A 22435-nucleotide genomic window follows, 5' to 3' on the forward strand; every position below is an offset into this window, starting at 1 on the left:
TTATTATTATTATTATTATTATTATGGACAAGTGTAAGGAAAATGTTCGTCAGAATTCAATTTTTTAATCTTTCATCGGATGTTTCAGTGCGACGTTTCTTGCGTGCTATGTTAATGTTATAGTTCAGCCACAATGCTCGAAGACTTTGAGTGAAGATTTTGTTGCACACACAAAATGTTCACGTTTGTTATCTATTGATATTTTCTAAGACCTTGAGCAGAGTACGTCTGACGGCAAAGAAATCCTGGTGAATCAAAAGATTCAAGAGGCAAAACAATAGCTCCGCGCGTGTTTAAGACTCAAACGTGAAATAAAAGCATTTTGCACGTTCAAATGACGAGAACCCCAACACGGCACTACCACCGCGTGCCCCCCCCCCCCCCTGTTGATCGGAGAAAATCTGAAACTGGCGTCTTTGTTGGTGTTGCCGTCACGATTACTTAAGCTTACTGAATTATCCTCTTTGGAGGCACTTGTGTACTATTTCATCTCTAGCTATGGGAGGCAACTCATTCTTTTCCTTGCAAAATCTGATGAGAGTTGTAATATATTCCGTATAGCTAAAAGCGGACCAGGAGATCTTTAAAAGAATTAGTTGTATCGGGCATTTTCGGGCAAGATTAAAACGGGATGTTCCTGAGAATAGAGACCCTATACCCGGTCTCCTTCTTCCGCTTCCTCCTTCTCTTTGTCGGGAGGATCGAAGACCGGACCCGAGAAATTGGCGGAAATAAGGAACTGCGTCGCTAACTACCCAATGAAAACGCTGAGGGAAACTACTTTTAAGAGCAAATCCGTGCTAGAATCAAACAAATCGCAAATCTTTGGCAAAGCTTTTCTTTTGCATATAGATAGCCTTTTCAATTTTCTGTTGCATATAGATAGCCTTTAGTGAGCATATGAATGCCATGCAGTTTTTTCCTTGAATTATCTGTTAATTCTTGAGAAAAACGATAGAAGCTTTTTTCAGCTTAGGCACAATTTGGCGATCCCAAAAACGTGCAAACAGGAGGAAAATTAGTCATGATTCACTTGACTCGCTTGTCAAAACTGCTTCGCCAGAAAAAGCCGTCATAGTTCCACTTTACGTATGATGCACGATCCTTCGCAGTAGATAGCGCTATTTATGCGATAGCGAAAATCAGACCTGAAAAAAATCAGGCCTTTACGGGATTCGAACCACTGACCTCTGCGATACTAGTGCAGCGCTCTACCAATTGAGCTAACAAGCCAACTGGGAGCAAGCCGTTAAGTTGATTCGTAATAAACCCGTGATGATAAATCAGATACAATGAATATATGAAGTTCATATATTTTGAACTTCATAATATTCATTGTATCTGCGATACTAGTGCGCTGCACTAGTATCGCAGAGGTCAGTGGTTCGAATCCCGTACAGGCCTGATTTTTTGCAGGTCTGATTTTCGCTATTGCATAAATGGCGCTATCTACTGCGAAGGATCGTGCATCATACGTATTTAATACCGCAGTTCAAAATATATGAACTTCATATATTCATTGTATAGTTCCACTTTGTTGTATAACTTGCCATGGTCTAAACACCACGATTTCATAAGCATTAGATTTATCTGAGTATTCAAGAGAAGTAAATAAGTTATGGCTCTCCAGTTCTTCGTAAAACGGTAGGCGAAAAATAACGATAATTTTGAAACTGTGCCTTTGTTTAGAATTTCGCAAGATTAAGAATGAAAATACCCGAGTTAACGATCTTTCAAAATATGTAAAGTTTACTTTGGTGAAATGAATGTGGGATTTTTAAGAATTTGTTGAAAATCGTCAACGAAATACCTTAAATCACGCCATGTTGTGTCTGCGTGACCATTAACTAAAACAATATCGTTTTTGCTTTAGAAATCATGGCAACTCTAAAAGCGTAAAGAACAATGCAAATATACTGACCCCAACGAGGTCTCGATGGTTTGCAATCAACTGAACTACCCTACGTTATTTGCATAGCGCGACAATATAATATGATAAATTTGCGAACGAGAACTATACTCCCGAAAGAGCAAAAACATCCATCATTTCCCCAAGGCAGGAATACGCAAAGTATAGTCTTTCTTAAATTTAGAATTTTTATTTAGTTCACGAGAGAAATAAACATACACTAATGAGGTTGATTTAATTACATAAAATTGAGGGGAACAAGGAAGATAAATTCTTGGTAAAATAGTTTCTTAGCGATGTAAAGAGAAATCTGCTACCCCAAAGTAACGCATTATAGAGAGAGACCACATACCTCCTTCTCCCCCACCCCTCCCCCCCCCCGATTCCATGAACAACTGTCACGCAACTGTCACGCAAGCTCGTTCGGCCTCTATGCAAATCTGTCAGACAGATAACTGATGAACAGGATCGATGGCAGAAAACTCTGAACATAAGCTTTAAATGGTCGGCTCGATCAGTTTTTTAATCAATTTTGTCGCTAAGAACACCAACGTGTTGTATCAAGCACACAAGCCGGAACACAAATTGCAAAGTTTAGACGTTTTTAATAGCAGCCGTTTTAATCGAGCCGCGACATAAAGCGACGGTACAGATGTCAAACTTACGGAGACCGCAGAATGGAGAAACGGCAAAACAGAAGAACGCTGGACTCATACGAACAGCTAAGAATATAATATTTGAGTTAGGGTTATTATATTTACTTTGCTATATGCATCGGAGTCGTGTTAATTTTTATTCTATCAATTTCTTGATGGTCACATGTACACAACAGGATTGCGTAATATCTTTCTTCACGATTTTCAAAAAGTTTTGAAAAATTCCAAATTCCTTTCCCCAAGCTGAGCTTTACATATTCTGAAAGATGATCAACTCTAGTATTATCGTTCGTAATCTTACGAAATTCTGAGCAAAGGCACATGCTCAAAATTATCGTTGTTTCGCCTACCGTTTAACGCAACACGGGAGAGCCCTAAGCTTTTGACTTCTCTTGAATACTGGAATTAATCTAATCTTTATGAAATCACGGTGTTTAGACTATGAAAAGTTGTACAACAATTGGAACTATGATAGCTTTTTCGAGCGCAGCTTTTTTGATACGCGAGTCGAGTGAATCATGACCTATTTAAAACCTGTTCGGTGTCGCCAAATCGATCTCGGGACTGAAAACGAAACGTTTTCGTTTTTTCGGAAGCAAATAATTTTTTCGAGGAAAAAACTGCACAGCAATTGTATACTTCCTAAAGGGTACTTGTATGCAAAAGAACAGCGAATTTTAATTTTTTTAACTTTGCCGTGCAATGTTTGATTCTTGCACGGATTTGCTCCTAAGTGTCCCTTCGTTATCCACAATCTGAGACATTCATTCCAATAAACTAACCACCTGTTCGATTGAAACGTTTGATACACTTAAAGTGCAATCGCTGACCTGCAGAAATAAGAAGAGGATTCTTGCACTGCGTGCTCAATAGAGTTCGTTACCAAAATAAGAAGAGGATTCTTGCACTGCGTGCCCAATAGAGTTCGTTACCAAAAGGGAAATGACTGAATATCCCATGAAAAATTTTACCTTTCTCAGTTACACAGGTTCATATTGACATCATGATAAAAACCGACTATATCTTGAGATGTTTCTCAAAGTTAAAAAAGTTGGTGAAATGTCAAAATTTGGGGAACCGTTAAAAAAAGCTTTTGACTAGCCAAGTGTGCCTTTCGTCCACACGTACACGGATAGCCGCATGATAGGTGCGAACGTTAGGAAACTTGTCGAAGTTTCTCGTTGGGAGCAAAAACAATAACGAAAACAGCACGAGCTAGGGTAGACATTTAAACACTGTATCTACCAGCCGTTTAACTTCTAATAACAATATCGATACATTATCAAGGAAAAACAATAAGGAGAATAGACAAATTCATCATCAAAAGGGTGTCATCTTGATTAATTTACCAGGAAACGAAGCCATATGTGAGAGTCAGAACTCATCCAGCACTTTGAATTGTTTAAAATCTGTATTCCAAAAGCTGCGTTTCGCGTAACAGCTGATTTGTGATTCTTCGTAAAACTCGATTTGTCCTGTAATGTGAACACTGATATGATATTCTGCACTAATTCCGCTCAAATTATTTTGGTTGTTAAAGAAAACAACTCCTTAGGGTGCCGTGTTGTCTATAGTTGTAAATAATGATTGGAAGACTGAACAAGGTAAATGACGCGTGAATACTCTGCGATAAAAGACGTCGACGTGAATCAGTTTATCGCATTTCTCTTTGCACCTCCGGCTCCACTTCGGACACAAGGAGCGGAACACCAAAAAGAGTTCTTTTTCAAGGTAAAACTCTAATTTCTTAGCAATTTATCGATAGGAAGTGAGTAATTCTATAGGTTAGTGACATTTAATCATTAGCCTGCGTAGCTGACGATGCTGCTCGATTTGAAAATTAGAGTGAACTCTACAGGTATCTGTTCGCATTTGGCTGAAAAGCCGTTGTTCAACTCTTAAAGCTAATGGCAAACACCGAAGAGTAAGCCTTCCAAGTTTAACAGCCTCCCGACTCTGTTTGAAAAACCTAAGTCAAAATCATTTTTATTCGCTGTTTAGAGGCTCCTAGACGATGCCTCATGTTACGGAACACACGTGGCTACATGACTCGCTATTTAAATATGTTAATCGGTGCAGTGATCAGTCATACAACAAGAAAAGCTGGTGCCTGCAGAATCAGTACAAAAAAGTAAAAGGCAAGAGTATCGATTGTGCTTTAGTTTCGCCCCTCAAATCGAAACTGCATGCACATCACCGGATCTTAGTTCTAAGTTTCGAATCACTTGAGCATCCAAAAGAGTTAGTTTCCAATCTTTGCTCACTTATGGTTGGAAATTGTGTCACCAGATATGACTGTCCCACAGCTTTTTATTTCAATTAAATAATTTTCCACCGACGACAGCATAAAAATCGAACCAAGCAATATCTTCGAAAATCGATAAAAATAGATATAATTTTTCAAGAAAAGTTTTGAAACAATTTACTCTCCTAGAGAGATTCGAAACTTTAAGTTTAGTTCTTAAAATCACTCGCTCTTTTATTAAAGATTTTTTTCAGGTGAAGCTAACTATGAACAGTTTTCTGCTGCCTGTTTTCATTTGTGTCAGCTGGATGGCTCTAAGTGTTTTCGCGACCGCAAGTGAGTAAAAACAAATTCCTCTCCATTGGGCCGGTTTCAATTTGAAATTAAATTGAAGGAAAGTGTATGAGAATGAGCTGATAGAAGAATATCCGAACTTAATTGTGCTTTACATTATTCTCTCGAAGTAAAACTTTAAACGTCATTTGTGAAGCCTCGGCTGCTTGTGCTTCTCAAAGCACCACCATATTAAAGTAGCACTCGTCCAACCACGTTACAAGGTCAATACCTAATTTGTAATTTATTCAATTCAAGTGATTTATGATATTTTCATTATATTTCATAGATTCGTGGTCTTATAATGTGACATCCCAAGATGGTAATACTTTTAACATATTCCAAATGACTATAACATTAATTTGTCTAAAAGATTGTATTGCTTCTATACTATATTTCGTCCACTCCAGCGTTATCGCGACTCCTTTTATTTCTGTTCAGAATGATTGTTATTTCACATGAAAATGTCGTCTTTGCAGTCTAAACGCAATTGATGTATTATAGGTCCAAAAAACTGGAAAGGTATCTGCAAATCTGGAACGGAGCAATCGCCCATCAACATAAAAATCTCTGATACTAAGTATGAGAAGATGACCGATTTCATACTCACGAACTACGAAAATCAACCCTCTGAAACTAACTTTACAGCTGTAAACAATGGCAATATTGGTACAATTGTATTTAAATTCAAACCGAAAATCTACTCCGTTCGCGGCGGAGGACTGGATGGTGTTTTCACCACTGTTCAATTCCACTTTCACTGGGGGTCGGATAAAACAAAAGGATCAGAACACACTTTGGACGGAAAGGCGTACGCCGCTGAGGTAAGTAGATGAAGAACGTATTCCTTATGTTACCAATGAGCACATATTTTTCTGTTGTTACGAGGAAGCCTGAGCGAGGTGTGAGCGCGGAGAGAAAACGATTTGGTGTGGTACGTGAGCTGGCTTCTTACATACCACCTCAGCGTGCTTCTCGTCGTTATTGGCTAGCGTCTTGCTCACCAGTGATTCTTTTCAGAGCATTTCAATATGGACTGTGAGCATAAAAATACTGTACTCCAACCAAAACACTGAGTACCATGCTGTTTTACGACTCTGCATGAAATTTTAAACGTATTCTGTTACACCACAGTCCTTCAAAAAATTGGTTCTGGAAAGCCCTTCCTTTGGGGAACATTTAAGACAACTATGGCGGCGATATAAAACTTTTATAACCGAATTTACCGACTTCCGAGGGAGTTTTCCAAACTTAAAGAGGGCCATAGCCCGTTGAATGTTGATCTTTGATCTGTCCCTAAAGTCCTTTAAACAAAAAAGGAAAGCTCCACAACAAGGAAAGTTTTAAACTTACTGATCCAAGTAAGCTCTGGGTCCAATAGCGCTTTACTTCACTGATCTGACGTGCGAGAAGAAATGAACGGGTACCCGGCTTAAAGGATTGGATAACTATACACATTCTCAAAATTGACTGACGTGAAGTTTTCGTTTTGCATGAAAAGTTGCACTTCGTCAGCTACAACACCAGGTACTCAGGATTTGACGTAGCAAAAAACAAATCAGACGGGCTTGCCGTGCTTGGAGTGTTCATCGAGGTAAGGCGAAAAGATCTCCAATTTTATCTGAGTGTATTTTACATTATTGCATTACGATGAAAAGTTATCTCTGTGTTATTTCTTGTTTCAGGTTGGTGGTGAAACCAATCAAGCATTTTCATTTCTGACTGAATATGCCACAAAACTCGCGAACAGTAGTACGTTTTTGTTGTTGTTTTCTTGGTTTGTGCAACAATTAGTTAACTTTAGTCAATACACCAAAAAATCGTTGGAAATTAAACTCTTAACGTGCGACTCCGTCTTATCGGCTGCTCAGAGGTGAAAAGAAAGTACCTGCTAATCATTTCCCAGCTTGCCAATCACCTGTGTGGCGTAAACCAAATGGGGGCCAATCTCACAAGTACAAGCTACTGTTAGGAAACATCAGAAACTTTCGAACTCCCACATGAAGAACTCAGAGACTAATGAGGGGAGGGGAGGGGAGGGAGTTTTGATAAGCATTTGACCACCTCCTTGGCAAACAAATGTGAATAATTTTTCCTAACTACTGAACACGCATTGTAAAGCCAGTACAATGCTAGCGTAGAACCCTTCTTGAAAATCTTGCCTACTGCAAACCCTCTGTACAGTGTTATTCAATTCATTCTCAGTCAAGCTTAACATTCGATCATATTTCCAAGAAAATCCTTCGCACGCTTTAGCGGGAAGCAACGTGAGAGACATTTGTTGGTAGGAGAACAAACACTACTAAATCAACTTTCAGGCTTATTTGTTCGCAATGATATACTTCATGTCTCCCCTGGCGTGTCTTATCTCAATTTCACAGGCTCGTCATGGAGCAACATTCGTCCGTTTGGTCTGGCACCCATGCTGCCCTGGACCACACTTCAAAAGTACTTCCGGTATCATGGCTCATTAACAATTCCTGGCTGTCAAGAGAGTGTCACTTGGACACTTTTCAAGGAGTCCGTAAAGATATCGAGTGAGCAGGTAGATAAGATGGGTCATCTAATCGAATATAAATAGAATACAGCCCACATTCTCTACACTTTTTAAGATGGAAAACTTGAGATGGTTCTCTCTTTGCAGGAGCGAAAACAAAAAATTTCAGGTTCTCCGTCAGTGATGAAACTACTACCTAAGCTATGAGCATGTTGTCAAGTAAATAATTATTGAAAAGGCGTAATAACTAGGTTCTTCATTACAGATGAAAAGTTTACGCAACCTCACAAACGCATCGGGCAAGCAACTGGTTAACAACTATCGTCCAGTCCAGCCGCTCAACAAAAGGACCGTGAAGAACAGTTTTCTACCGCCCTCTTGCCCAGTAATACGTTCTACCAGCATCATCATCGATATAAACGCTGGCCTCTTCTCACTAATGTTGCTCTCTGCACTCTTTGGACACTGATTGTGTTCGCAGTGAACATTTTTTATATGGCCCCATTTTCAAAGAAGCTTAGTTACACAAATGGAGTAGTTTACACGTACGTAAACCATGAAGCCTGATGTATAGTTACCAAATTCTGTCGAAGAACACTCAGACGCAGACATCCATAGTTTCAGCGGAAGATAATCACGCAACTAGAGTTTTTCCTAAATATTTTAAAGTTTTGTTTCCTACTTATGTTAAAGTAAAGAGAAAATAACTCAACAAAAAGCTTTTGCCATCTTAAATAAAGACGTCTTTTGCACTTGCATAATGAAGACAAAAGTGTGATCACTGAAGGGTGGTGTGGGAAGAAGCCTAACAAGAAAGAACATTCACTAGTTTCTATTTATTAAAAACTGTGAAAACTGTTATTTCCGCTGAAGAAAAAAACAAAAAACAAGAACAAAGAAAACAAAAAAAGTCTAAAAAAAAAGGCAATTATCACTGCTACTTTCGCCGTAGTATACTAAGTTTACTTCTATTCATAGCGTCCGCAAGCACAGGACGCTATATCCTGAAACTTTACCAACCCTACCGGTGATATCACAAAAGAAAAAAAAAAAACACTAACACATGGAAGTAACTTTCCCCTTGTCCCTTCATAAAGTGGACATCTATTTCCAAACTGACCAAAAGAAGCCACTTTTGGACAAAAAGTCTTCTTCACAATTCTTAGAAGCGAGGCAGTCATCTACACAATTAACTGCAGTGGTCTTAATGAGGGGAGCATTATCGTCAACTACAAACCGCAAAACCATAGAAAATATTATTCAAGAGCGCAAAACCGCTAAAAAATTCGATCGAAACCGAAAACCCCATGCAAAACCGTACAGTAGTGACAAGTGGAGCATGGAAGAGAAACCGGAACCCAAACCCGAAAACCACATCGGATACCAACTCTGAAAACCCGTTAGTATTTTTAACGAAAACCAAAAACTAAATGCTAAATAACGGAAAATCCTCAAAACGCAATGAACACCAAAACCGAAAAACCGAAGTTTTTCGGCACAGAAACCGAAAAACCCAATACTCCTCCTCCTTAATATTAAAACCCAATCGAGTATTAACTAGAAAGGAAATAAACAAGAATAATTCTCATGGATTTTTCGAGCTGCTATTGGTCAGCTTGTAATTAACTGACTTGTTGTCTGCCCTGTCACTTCTACTGGGTATCCAAGCCCCCTGGGAGAGGTGCAGTGGAAAGGTGTTCAAACCCCGGAGGGGGTTCAGAAATGTTTGTGGATCGCACGCATTCTCCTTCATCGGTCTTCAAATTCTCAAAACCTGGGGGTGGTTTGCAAACTTTGTCTTTGTTGTTTGTCCGTTTTCGTTTGTGGCTTGGATTTTCCTTGACTGGCTTGTGAAGGCTTTTTTTCTCGGGTATAGCCTTGCTGCTTTCCGATGGTGCAGCGTCTTCAGATAGTTTCCCAACCTCTTCTCCGCAAGAGGTCCTATCTGTATCCGCAACCCTTCCACCCTCCGTAGTTCCGTGGGTACTGGCAGTGGAAGACCTGCCTCTATTAACCTTTCCTTTTCCTCGCCTGACAGACCTTGAATTTTCTCCACGGAAATTCTGTGAGGAGCCAATATTTCTGCTCTTGTCACTGACGTCCGTTACAGCACTCTCCAGATTGTCTACTGGGGGGTTTATCTCCGTTTCGAGTCGGGTTTGAGAACTCTCTGATTTATCTTCGCTCCAAAGAGCGAAATCCCCCTCTAGATTTTCAGATGGTTTTACAGATTCTTTTTTGTTTAGCCTCTGTCCGGCAGTGTTAGGTCTATTATTAGTTGATTGGCGTTTTTTCTCGTTTCTTTTTCTGTCGTAATAGTCAGATTTACCTTCGCCCAATCGATTTCTAGTTTTTCGGTCGGAGCGCTGACGAGTCCGAGTGGGTCCTGAGTGCTTCAAGAACTCTTTTTTATCTTCTGATCTGTCTTTACAGATAACGTTATCTAATTGGCTGGTTTCTCTAGCTACGCCTCCCCGCTCGGGAGAATTGGTTTGAGTGAATTCCGCTGAGGAGGTATTTACTTTGTCTGCGGTCTCGGGCCCTGCACAAGGCTCGTTTTCATGTACTGCCTCCTCCTGACGAACCTGCCGACCAAGAGCAATGATAAGCATGAATAACAAGGTTCTTGGAAAAGGAGACATTTCAAGAAATCTTCCCGTAAAGATCTCGATACTCTAAAAGAAAAATTAGCAAGCAGTATTGCTAAATAACCGTGTTACCTCAAAGGCAACCACCACGCTCGACCAATTTAGGGTCATTGATTAGTCTTCATTTAAGGAGGTAGTTAACCCTTATTTTAAGAAAAAAGTCGAACATTTCATAAAAACTTCTTCAAGCCCCCCTATGACCCTTATCTATTCAATTTTTATAATCCACTTTTATTTTTTGAAAAATTTGAAAATCCCGCCTAAAACGGCTAATTAATTGGGAAGAGGTCAATTATTTATGCATAGCAACCGTTTGTTTACACTTTGTTTATTTTGGTTGTCATGGGACTTTCTGCTCCGCGTTGGGTCAAAAGTCCCCTAAAAGTCGTTTCCACAGTCCTTAAAAGCCAAATTTCACAGTGTCCAGTCCAGATTTTCATTTGCAGTAACCATGATGCAGCGCGGTTGTCGAAGATTCGAAGTTGTGATTTTCTCAAAAGCGTGGTGTGGCGAATTTGGATTGTTTTTTCGAATATTTTTACTTGTTGTGCTTCATGAGATGGTCGAACATGGAAAAAGGAAATTTAGATCGGTAAGAAGAAAAAAAAGAAAAGGATTTTGTGGCCACAATGGGGCAAACAAACGGCCAAAGCTGACAAAGAAAGCGCTAGCAGATCAAGATGGCGGCGGCGAAGGTGAAGCCAGAGACGAAAGTGACCTCAGCGAAACCAAAGATTTGCCAGTGAGAGTCAATGTTTCCGCCTCAAAACTTCAAAATTCTTCGTTTTCGAGTTTTGAAGAGCAAGAAGGTACCCTGACCCGAAAGAAGTCGATAAGCGTTGGACTCAGAGTCGCATCAGCAGATGTTGACCAAGTTGCAAGCGGGTTTAAATTGCAAGATGCCACTCTGTTGAGTGAAGGTATTGCCTCAGCTGCAATTTGCAGCTCTTGTCGCAAACCCCAGTCAACTCTCAAACTCTATCAGCGAGATTATCAGAGGGAAGGACTTGCTGAATGTCTTTTTCTGAAATGCTCAATTTGTAATCATGAGACTGACTTGAAAACAAGCAAGAAACTTGGAGGTGTGGGTGGAGGGGCACATGAAGTCAACAGGAGGTCAGTGTTGGCTTCCCAGAAACTTGGCCAGGCTGGATTAACAGATTTTTGTGCCAGGATGAATCTGCCCCCACCAGTAACCAAGAAATCTTTCAATGAACACTTGATTCAAATTGAAAAGGCTGCTGTAGAACATGCTAAAGTTCAAATGCAAGATGCTGCTAGGAGACTGTTTGCAGTTACTAAGGATCGACACCCTGATAGAATTGAAGACGAAAATGCCAAAGCAATGGCCAAGGTAGCAGTAACAGTTGATGGAACATGGCAGAAAAGGGGCCATTCCTCAAAGATCGGTGTTGTGTTTGTGATTTCAGTGGCTACTGGAGAGATTCTTGATTATGAGGTAAAGTCTCTTATTTGCCACGAGTGTCGAGCTCGTGCGAATATGGACAAAGACACCGAAGAATTTAAAGCTTGGAAAGCTGGCCATACAAATTGCCAAATTAACCATTCCACCAGCTCTGAGGACATGGAGGCTTCTGCAGCAGTTGAAATGTTTGGTAGAAGTAAAGAAAACTACAGCCTGAAGTATACAACCTTTGTGGGTGATGGTGACAGTAGTTGTTTTGGCCGCGTGCGAGAGGCCATGGCTGCAAAATATGGAGACAAGTACACTGTAGTCAAGGAGGAGTGTGTTGGACATGTCCAAAAGAGAATGGGCACAGCTCTTCGGAAGTATAAAAAGGACATGAAGGGAAGAAAACTAGCTGACGGAAAAGGTGTTGCTGGAAAAGGGCGGCTAACAGACAAACTTATTGACCGCATTCAGAACTATTATGGCAATGCTATAAGAGAAAATTCAGGCAACCTTCAAGGAATGAGAGAGAGTATCAAGGCCATTCAGTGCCACATGATAGAGGATACGAGCATGCCTCTGGAAAAGCAGCATAGACACTGCCCAAAGGGGAAAAGCACTTGGTGTAAATTCTGGGCAGACAAGCAAAACAAGACAAACACTTACGACAACAGCAAGCGTCTACCAGAAGTTTTCATGAAAGAGTTAGATCCCATTTTTGAGAGATTGTCTGATGAATCTCTTTTGACAAGGTGCCTCCAGGGACTCACTCAAAATCAGAATGAGAGTGTTAATGCTCAGTTGTGGTCCAAGTGTTCAAAAACAACCTTTGTTGGTGTGCGAAGAGTACGAATAGCTGTTTGCGAAACTGTGGCTGTGTTTAACACTGGGACAGCTAATAAAGCAGTCATTATGGATCTTTCTGGAGTGAATCCTGGTGCAAGCATGCTGAAAGCTTTGAGGGAACAAGACAAAAAAAGGATAAAAAGTGCAGGACAAAAAGTTTCATTGAAATATAGGAAACAAAGGAAAAATTTGCGTGCAAAGCGGAAGTCGAAAGGAGAGGAATCATACTCTTCAGGGGCCTTTGGCCTTGATTCAAAGCCTGAAACAACAGTAAAGCAAGGAAAGAAAGTTGAGTCCAGGAAAGACATTCAGGTGTTACCATCCACAAGCAGAGAGGAACATGTGGAGATCACAGTTGCAGAATCCACAAGCAGAGAGGAACATGTGGAGATCACATTCGCAGAACCTATTTTTGAAGTTGTGGCCCCTTCAAAAGAGCAGCGTATTCATGAAGAGAACTAAACTAAACTGACTTTTTTTTGCCATCCAGCCATGTACTTTGGCTGGAGAAAAACTTTTCAGTTATACTTAATGTTCTCAGTTGATAAAAACTAAAAAAGCCTCTTGACTGCCAAAATGGAAGGGAATTACGGTGAACTACATTCACAGCTCATGTCTTAAATTTTCAAAGCATTTTTCTTAAAATCTCATTTACACACTTGTGGCAGTTATATCTTTGCCAATTTTCAATGGATTTTTACCATTTTTTCACAGGATGTGTAGTTTTAGTAGTATTGTGCAATGAGTGAAATAGTTTTAGCCCTTTACGGCAGCTTAGTTGGTTGCTATGGAAACATGCTACTTTAATCAAGTGCAACTTCGAATTGGCGACACTCAAAAACTATTTCACTCATTGCACAATTTGCATCCATATAAGTGTCCTTGTAGAGTTTCATTGCTTCATTGTATGTATTTGCTAAGATAGGTTTGCCATAAAATAGAGAGTGAACCGCAGTTTTCTGAGGTTGCCATGGCAACTGGTGGGCGTGGCACCTTATATGTCATGTCAATCTTTCGAACTCAATAAGTTCTATCTTCTGTCCAAATTTCATGGAGTTTGGTTGAATCATTAAAAAAATATGCCACTGTTTTATTGAATACCAAATAAGGGTTAACTACCTCCTTAAGCCGCAGATCAGAAATCATCTTATCAGAAAGAGACATAACACATTCAGCACAAGACAAAAATCGTTCAAATACTTTTCATGCCGACGTAATCTTTGAAGCCTTAGTAAATAAGGTTGATGATGTCAATGCTGATGAAAAAGGCGATAGTTATGACAATGACAACAATTAGAACAGTTTTCAGTTAAGCATCGAAAGCGATCCTGGATTGTTTTGGTTTCGTTCGGATTAGTCGTTGTGATTACTGGGTTGGGGGTTTTCAACACTCATCTGAAAACTGCTCTACGATAATAATGACGGCTAAAACCGATGGGGGAAAAGAGTGGTGCGAACTGAGTCCACTTGTCCACTGTGGCAATTGCAATACATACCGACGTTATATCGATCAAATATCTGTTTCTTTCTTTATCCAAGTCAATCACTCCTCCTTTTCTCTTCTGTTTTTCATAAAGGGAGGTCATTTCTTTCTGGAGTTTCTTAATTTCTTCACTGGGTTTGTAAACAAACTAAAAAAAAAATAAACTTTAAGAAAGCTTCGTATCATCTATCTTTTCACTGGTTATGTTATCGGGGAGGAAAGTGTTTGGAGATTTGTCATTCCAGTTATCTCTTGACTGAGGGGGAATCAGTTTAAAAAAGGCACAACAAAACTACCTTCTGCAGAAAATGGTTTGAACCTGGGGGTAAATAAGAGAAAGCGTAGAGCGATCGTCCGGACGATTGCTGTACACTTTCAAAAAACTACCTTAGCATGTGAAACATGAAAAGAAAGATAGAATTGGTCAAAGGGATCTAATCTTATCACTGAATCACTCAGAACGACAAAGGTGTTTACAGTTCTATAACTGAATTATGAAAATCAAATGGAATTGCTACATTAAATAAGGATACATGAATTTGGAGATAAAAAGTTGGACAAAATACAATCTACAGTTTGATGACCAATGATATGACAGAGTAATTGGTTACTGTCAACAAACCTCCTCATCCACGTCATCAGAAGCAAAAGCCTCCAGTTCATCAAGGTTGAAAGCAATCTCCATGCGGCACATAGGACATTCTACCTACATATTTGACAATACATTTACCAATTTGTTGTTTACCTGACTAGTGTAACAATGAGCAATAATTGGAAGAGGATGAGCCTGATATCATGAATTATCAATACCAAGGTCTGAGTTATCTACTGAGGCAAAAGGCTAAGGCTGATAACACACTCAGATATTTATTTGTCTTTGCAAACATGGTCTCTAAGAGGATACAGAACATTGACCTGTTCTGCTGCAGTGTACTCTTAATTAAAATATTATTGACACACACTTGTGGGATATTTTGTCACCTATAAGGCCCGCTAGTACTTTGAGTACTTGTGGCCACATACGTAACTGGAGAGTTGTTAAGTTTTTGCTTGTGTTAAGTCATTGGAAAACTTTGGACAGCACCACTTGGAGTAACAAATGAGCTAAGTTTCTTTCACATGAATTATCCCAAATGCTGTATTAAATAATTTGTGAGATACACAACAATCACCTTGAATACTTAGATTATTTGCTACCTTTCTATAACATCAAGAAATGGTTAGATATTCTAGTCTTCTCGGATAGGGACGAATAAATGGAGGTCCCGTCTCCTGCAGGGTTGGGGTAGGAGACGTTAATTTCCCACACACGAGATTACTGTGTGATGGATGTCCTCCCCTGGGGTGGGATGGGTGGGATATAGGGCGCACTTAATTTGGAGCCTCGCTCTGTTGTGCGACCCTCACCACACTCTGGTGAAAGTGATTAAATAAATAAATTTTCCTTCCGTAAGTTGCTACAAGTTATTACTTTAAGTTGCTTCAAGCACAAGCTAACGGGTCTGCTCATTGTATGCAAATTGCCCAAAAAAATGGACCCTCCATGGCCTGAGCTCCAGTAAGTGAACACCACCTATAAGCAACCACCTGGACTTGACATTTTGGGTGCTGGCTTACGGGAGGTTCAACTGTATTTAAAAATATAATAATTTGATAAACTCACCTTTGTGTCATCTTCAGTTTCCTTTTCTAGTTGGAGAGAAAATTTGATGTATCTTGCTAAACAGCCACTGTGAAAGTAATGGTAACACTCTGTCTTTGTAAATTCATGTGTATCCTGTATACATTGAGGAAGGAAAATAAAAATGTTAAAAGTGTTGTCACTGTGATCAAACTTCAGTATGAAAGCTACCTTAAAAGTGACAAAGACCAGGAGAGTCTTCAACACTGACCAAAACAGACAGATGGAAAATAACAGAGATTTTACACACACACTCCATACTCTTGCATCTGCTGAAATTCTGCTTGAGTTTCAGCTTAGTGATTAAATAAAGTTGTCCAACGTGATATTGGATGAATGTAAACATTGTTAGCAGAGCAAAATTGGATGGGGCTTTTTATGTTATTTCAACCATTTTAATGCAACAAACAAAAAAATGGCATTTTTGAGTGCTAAAGTAGATTGTCTTATCTAGAGAACACTTAAATTGTTCTATTTGGTGACCAGGACTTAGGGAATTCTTTTTTACATATTTCCAAGCTGGGGTTGGGGAAGTAGCTTTACTTCCTTCCTCTAATAAATGATTTATGAATAACCTTTGACATCACAATTGGAACCAAAGATTTATGGACAACTGTTAATTAAGGTTTCAGTTTTACAAATATATTCCCCTAAACTCACCTGAAAATGGCAGAGACAAATGGCACAAGCACAGCTAGGCATGTTATTGTCCGTTAAACTGTCCTTAGCATACTACAAAAGAGTTCATGCACAGAAAACTGTTACTTCTCTCTACTTCATGGTGATGACCAAAGTAATTTGTACTTTGTATCAACCACTTCACTAAAACCTAAGCCAAATGACCATTTCAGTTGAATTTACCTCAATAAGTTCATACAACATAGGTCTTCCAAGACAACCCTCTGCAAGTTCCCTAAGGTTGGCCAAAATGCTACAAAATGCACAAAGTAACACATTAGAGTCATTCAATTTTAAAGTAAGAAGTGTGGAATTCACTTACCTACTATGCTACCTTCCAAGTTAAAGACTTGGACAAACACTTGTTCAAGTATATGAATTTAACCTGTTTTCCATCCACGCTTCCAGAAATTGGCATAAAATTAACATGTACTCTCAATTCACAAAAATATTCATACATTTGTGTATTTAGGGTTCCAAAAATGAAAAAAGGGCTTCTTTGATTATCAAAAGGAATTGGTCATCAAATGCTCTTGTATCATGCCTCAAAGGAACTTGAACTAATGATCATTGATTGTCAGCATGCCCTACATTTCTTATAAAGTTTAAGAGCTAAACAACAATTAAATTTTGCTACCTATCAACATGGGCTTCAGATAATCCTCTAGGTGTCTTGATGTGAATGGAAGGTAATTCACATAGATACTGCAAAACATGAAAAGAAATGTCACAGCAAGGTTGACATAAAATTGACTTTTGGATACAACAATTACAGCAAAGAATGTATACGAGGTAAAATAAGAGATAAAATATGTTTGTATAAGAGGTAAAATAAGCAAGAATAAATAAAGGGAAATTTTGAGGTTTGTAAGGTGGAAGGGAAAACTTTACCACAGTTTCAAACTATGGAAAATACAAAGATTTGGGTAAAAAAAAAAGAAAAAAAAAAGAAAATGGGAGGGTATACCATAACCCTCCTGTAAAAATCTGCAAGATAAAACTTGACTGAGTCAGTAAGTGATATTCTACACTATAAAGTTACATACCTTTTTGGGAAGGTGAATAAGTAATGTTAGACATACAAAACGCTTGTCCTCTTCATCTCCTGTGCTTGGATGAAGCAAAACACTAACAGCTGTGGGTCTGAAACAGGGACAACCAACTGAAATAGTATTTTGGACAATTCTTGGCTTTTAGGGTAGAGAAACCAGTCTTCGCTTTACGCTCCACATCATGATAGTATTCATGAGTAAGAGTGCTTGAGAAGAAAAACTAATGGACAACAGGATAATATAATATTTATTACTTCTATTGCGCCTACAGCTACAGTATGAGCAAACTAATAAGGAAAGAGTTAAAAGGAAAATCACTGACCGTTACATTTGATGTTAAGTATTACGAGGCAGGCTTGGTAGACTTGTTTGGAAAAATAATAACACACAAAGATACAACCATGCTCAGTGCGCGCTATTACCAGTATCTAGTAAATAAGAAGAATGCAGGTGTGCCATGCCCCCTTCAGAACTGTGATACTACGCGTATCGTACAGTTATGTTGAGTTTATAGTACTCTCTAACCCTATGCACAGACACAAGTAGCGAAAACTACCTTCTGCTTCCGTAACTATCTATAATTCATCTGCTGCTTACCTCTCCTTTTCTCTTTCCACTGTTAACTCGTGAATGTAAATAGCTGATAATAATTCAATCTCTTCTTCAAGAGAATAGCTGTAAATTTATGGAACAGACTTTAGGCTAATATAAACCATATATAAGGTAAAGGCAGTTATTAAACAGATAAACATATTTTAAACTAGAAATGTCTTCACGTACATTCCATCTCCATCCTCATCGGCAGCCATGTTGCATCACCAGTGTGTTTTCGTACATGATGGGCTACATGACGAACCACCTAATGGTCTCTATATGTGCGGGCTCAGAATTCCCACGAGGGAAGGGCACTGATGAGATCCACTGAGGAAAGTTTTCAAAGTTCAAAAATGTGAGTTTAATTTCGTTTCCTTCTCTTTATCCTTGGTTCTTCCCTTTCTCTCTTCACTGTTTGCCTTGCCTTTCCCTTTCCTTCTTTTGTTCGCATGAATTTTCTACCATATCGCTTTCGTCTTTTGAGAGAGATTCAAAAATTAGCCCGTACACCAATCTAACCGCAATAGCTAAGAACGAGACAGCATCTGGCATAAATTGACTATGCATTATTTTCACTAAGCATATGAGCATTAAACAGCCACAACTTCTGTGCTTTAAAATGTTGAGACTTTTCGATCTTGAAATTGATGAACCTTTACGGGATAAAAACTGTACCTGCGACATGACACGCTACGTTCGCGTTTTAATGATGGTACTGGTGTTTCGACTAAAATCCAGAGTGCAATAACTGAAGTGGACACAATGCCAAAAGATAATCATCTCTAAACGTATGGAAAGTCTTTACATCCAGTCCCAGGGGCTTACCTAGGATTTTTCCAAGGGTACACATAATTTTCCAAAGTCCCCACCCTCGACCCCCCAGTCCCAAATCTTTTCCAGGTGATTTCATGGATTGAAGGCGAGTTTACGCTGTAAGCCTAGCGTTTTTACTGTACATAAAAAAAAGCTCTAATTGGCAGAACAATAGCTCAGCACGTGCGTTTTAAAACTTCGCATATTTCTTAGCCGACCTTTGCAAAACAAACTTGAAATCACGAAAATTTTCGTCGTCTGCGAACGGAAACCGCGACGGCAAATTATTTTAATTTCCATTTTGGGACTACGTTGACACGTTATGCTGAAGTTGAGGCGTGGCGCCGTATGAGACGGTAAACACATGCAGCCACTTTCGAAACTCTAATTAAAAGTAGAAACTCATTTTTCAATCGATATTTTCCTTGGCTTTGCCGTCCTGCCGGATTGCGTTGCCGAGGTGTAGTTCACTATTTCCACAAAGCTCATTATGGGATACAAGCTATGAACACCGCAGTCGGTGGCATGATTAATTATGAAGTACAGAATTTTCTTTCTTCGATTTTTTTTTTTTTTTGGATCGTTTAGATGATAACCATATCTCAGGAACAGCTACACAGTTTTGGCTTTTTCAGTGTTTGGTAGAGCTCGGTTCCTTTTTTTTGTGTGTATCTTTGAAAGTGTGTGTCGGAAAGACAGAAAAATCTTGTGATTAGAGGAATATTAACAGGTTCATTGCAGAGCAGATAAGCCAGTGATTAAGCAATCAATTCTGAAGTTGTTCTTGGGGGAAAACCGCAGGTGTCCGTTGTAATGCAAATCAAAATTCCAAAGTAATTATGCAGACTGTGCGGTTTGCAGAGTCGGGAATGTTTTATGACGGCGCAGAAGCTGCGAAAGTTTTAACGAACCCTCGGGTCGACTCAGCTTCAACTTTTGAGACTCTCAGAGGAAATTCAAAGAATGCTTCATTTTTAAAACTGATCAAATATGCTCCAATGACATAGTTGATTAACTGACGGAATTATTTGTCAATAAACAGGTACTAGTTGACTTGAGTAGGGATTACGCCAAGTAATAATTTGGCATTATTCATTAATCTACCAGTTATACACAAATTATCGGCGAGTTTGAGACAGCTGCAGTGTTGAACGGGAGACTCCACAAAACTACTCAATTTTCTCTTAGCGCCTTTGGCCGCAACACAGAAATGAGTGAGACCGACAATGCCATAAAATTTGAGCCAAAATCGCTGTTGATCAAAATAGTCATCTGTATTCTCGTCTTGCTGGTTGGAGCCGCAGTTTTCATGGAATTAGAGCGAACAAAAGGGGACCAAACTTCGGAAAAATCCGAAGCGACGAAACTAAAGGAGAGCTTAGCAGAAAAATACAATATAAGTGAAACAGATTTGAAACGACTAGAGACTGCCATCGGGCAGGAGGTGGCCGAGAAGGAAGACAGAGAAGGGCCAAGTCGCTGGACTTACAGCAACTCAGTGTTCTTTGCATTTACAATTATGACAACGATTGGTGAGTGCATATTGTCAGGGTTAGAAAATGACTCTACATGTAAGACTACCAGATAAGTTACAATTCATTGAAAGCGATTGTTTAAGCGTTGCAATCGATAAAGATTATCTATAAGACTTAATTGATCTAGATTTATCTCAGTGTTTAGTTTCACATTTCAAATGATATGAATAAAAATACAAGTATCTTTTGTCAACAGAGAGGTGTTTAAAATGCTACCCGTATAACGGGCTGAATAATACTGTCAAACTTCGGAGCTCATTAATCATCGTTCTTCTTTTGCCTGTTGGTAATAGTCCCTATCGAAAACGATGACAATAGTTTTATCGTTCTTTCTTTCAGGCTACGGTCACATGTCCCCACAAACATGGCAGGGTCAGTTATTCTGTATCTTCTACAGCCTCATAGCCATTCCAGTCGCTGGCATCATGTTACTCAGCGTTGGAAACCACGTAAGCTTGGCCATCCGGGTCTTCATCCGCTTTCTGGAGAGAACTTGCCTCAGTAGCGTGAAATCAGGGCGTGCAGAATTGAAAAGCTTCCTTGTCACTTTCCTGCTCATGGTACTGATGATCATTTTTGGCGCCATTCTGACGTCACATACCGATGGCTGGACTTTCATCGAAGGATGTTATTTCACATTTATCAGTGTGTCTACCATCGGGTTTGGGGATTATGTTGTCAATGACGGTGAGCTCAAATCTACAAACCATGCTAAGACGTTTGCTGTTAATTTTACGATTGTGTTGATTACCCTGGGACTGTGCGTTGTTTCGAGTGTCCTTTGCTCGGTCAGTGCTATTATTGAAGAGAGGCAGAAGCGAATGCGAATCCAGTTGCCTGATTCTGCAACCAATGCATTGAACGCCGCTAACCTAGCCTTGAATACAGTCACAAGTAATCTTCCGTTGAGGCTATCTACCAAGACTAAATAAGCGGTTGATGCTACTGTTGTTGAAAAAAGGAACGGAGAAATATAAGTTCATATAAGTCATAAGCTATTTGCTCCTTTCAAGTCACCAACTTTAGTGAATGCATGAGAATACAAAGGCGATGCAGAAAAGTTTATCTGGCGCAGAATTACTTGTTTTCATACTATCAAAATATGAAGGTTTCCTGCTCGAATGACGGCTATTCTCCAGCAGTTTGTCTCAAAATGTATTCACTGAGTTAACTAGTCAGTAAAATTCTCTGTGCTGCCGAAACTAGAGCAAATGGCAACTTTGCCTTGAACATAAAATGAAGAGCAGAAAAATATCAGAATGACAATAGAAAGGAAAGGGACTGGAAGAAGAGGAAGTTTAGAAGAAATGGAGATAAAGTTAGGTTCGTTTGCAGCGCCATTAAATCGCTACGTTAAGTTAATCATTATTAAATCTTATTAATTAAAGCTTGTCCCTGAACATTAACTTTCTCGCCTAAGCCGTGTTGCCCTTTAGTTCATGGTGTACCTCAATTTCACCGGCTCCTGATCGGACCTCCCGTGGTTTGTGTAGTTCAGTTTGCCGTTCCTGTGGTTCTTAAAGTTTCCGTGGTTGTTATCCTATAGTTCCCAATTACCTCACAGTTGCAGTTGGTGGGCTTGGATCGTCGTGCGTTTTTAGCAACCTCTAAATATTCTCACTTTTGTATGAGTATTGTACCCTCTCTAAGCAAAGTCGTAGTTCAAGCGAATCGTACAGTCTACTTTTTATTGTCTTTTGCTAAAGTTCATGCAGTTAAAGGTACCATATGAGAGATACCTCGATATCAGAAAACGTAAGCCACACTGAGTAAAACGAATACTTTGTAGAAAAACGTAGTTACCGCAAGAATATTAATAAATGCCAAAAGAAAATGAGGACCTTTAGAAACTTCAACAAAGAAGACAAAAGACCTGTTTGCGTGATCATATTAAAAGGCTGCTTAATTTACTAGACAAGTAGATTCAAAAAAATTTCATTCTCTTTGCAATACATTTATCTCAAACAAGTTTTATGTTCGTGACAGATGATCAAACCACCAATATGATCCGGCGTTCTTTCATCGTTCCTCACAAACAATATAGCGTAGGTAAG

General features: G+C 39.3%; 4 protein-coding genes across 4 annotated transcripts; 3 read left to right on the plus strand and 1 right to left on the minus strand.

Annotated features, from left to right (window-relative positions):
- Positions 1-2340: 2340 nt before the first annotated feature.
- LOC111331272 (carbonic anhydrase 2) lies at positions 2341-8412 on the plus strand. The gene is made up of 8 exons (XM_022936345.2): positions 2341-4296; positions 5054-5146; positions 5433-5465; positions 5648-5967; positions 6645-6737; positions 6829-6895; positions 7525-7688; positions 7906-8412. Exons 2-8 carry the CDS (start codon positions 5077-5079, stop codon positions 8107-8109), a joined length of 951 nt encoding a protein of 316 aa, XP_022792080.1. The 5' UTR covers positions 2341-4296; positions 5054-5076; the 3' UTR covers positions 8110-8412.
- Positions 7849-18609, minus strand: LOC111331271 (uncharacterized). The gene is made up of 10 exons (XM_022936344.2): positions 18220-18609; positions 18037-18114; positions 17434-17530; positions 17025-17092; positions 16571-16640; positions 16370-16441; positions 15692-15805; positions 14651-14734; positions 14042-14176; positions 7849-10225 (listed from the first exon to the last, which is right to left on the minus strand). Exons 1-10 carry the CDS (start codon positions 18246-18248, stop codon positions 9293-9295), a joined length of 1680 nt encoding a protein of 559 aa, XP_022792079.2. The 5' UTR covers positions 18249-18609; the 3' UTR covers positions 7849-9292.
- LOC148717281 (uncharacterized) lies at positions 10417-13643 on the plus strand. The gene has a single exon (XM_088743243.1). It carries the CDS (start codon positions 10740-10742, stop codon positions 13005-13007), a length of 2268 nt encoding a protein of 755 aa, XP_088599369.1. The 5' UTR covers positions 10417-10739; the 3' UTR covers positions 13008-13643.
- A 512-nt stretch (positions 18610-19121) lies between the features above and the next one.
- LOC111331260 (potassium channel subfamily K member 9) lies at positions 19122-21768 on the plus strand. Its single transcript, XM_022936330.2, has 2 exons — positions 19122-20378; positions 20721-21768. Exons 1-2 carry the CDS (start codon positions 20057-20059, stop codon positions 21311-21313), a joined length of 915 nt encoding a protein of 304 aa, XP_022792065.1. The 5' UTR covers positions 19122-20056; the 3' UTR covers positions 21314-21768.
- The last annotated feature ends 667 nt before the right edge of the window (positions 21769-22435 follow it).

The sequence above is a fragment of the Stylophora pistillata genome, chromosome 13 (genome assembly GCF_964205215.1).
Source record: "Stylophora pistillata chromosome 13, jaStyPist1.2, whole genome shotgun sequence".
NCBI classification, from domain to species: Eukaryota; Metazoa; Cnidaria; class Anthozoa; order Scleractinia; family Pocilloporidae; genus Stylophora; species Stylophora pistillata.

Coding starts and splice junctions, on each gene's coding strand:
- LOC111331272 (XM_022936345.2), top strand. CDS start 5,077: ATGAACAGTTTTCTGCTGCCTGTTTTCATTTGTGTCAGCTGGATGGCT. Junction 5,466..5,647: donor TAATGTGACATCCCAAGATG/GTAATACTTTTA, acceptor GATGTATTATAG/GTCCAAAAAACTGGAAAGGT. Junction 6,738..6,828: donor TGCTTGGAGTGTTCATCGAG/GTAAGGCGAAAA, acceptor TTCTTGTTTCAG/GTTGGTGGTGAAACCAATCA.
- LOC111331271 (XM_022936344.2), bottom strand. CDS start 18,248: ATGGCTGCCGATGAGGATGGAGATGGAAT. Junction 16,442..16,570: donor TGTTGTATGAACTTATTGAG/GTAAATTCAACT, acceptor ACTCTTTTGTAG/TATGCTAAGGACAGTTTAAC. Junction 14,735..15,691: donor AAACTGAAGATGACACAAAG/GTGAGTTTATCA, acceptor TCAAATATGTAG/GTAGAATGTCCTATGTGCCG.
- LOC111331260 (XM_022936330.2), top strand. CDS start 20,057: ATGAGTGAGACCGACAATGCCATAAAATTTGAGCCAAAATCGCTGTTG. Junction 20,379..20,720: donor TACAATTATGACAACGATTG/GTGAGTGCATAT, acceptor TCTTTCTTTCAG/GCTACGGTCACATGTCCCCA.
- LOC148717281 (XM_088743243.1), top strand. CDS start 10,740: ATGATGCAGCGCGGTTGTCGAAGATTCGAAGTTGTGATTTTCTCAAAA.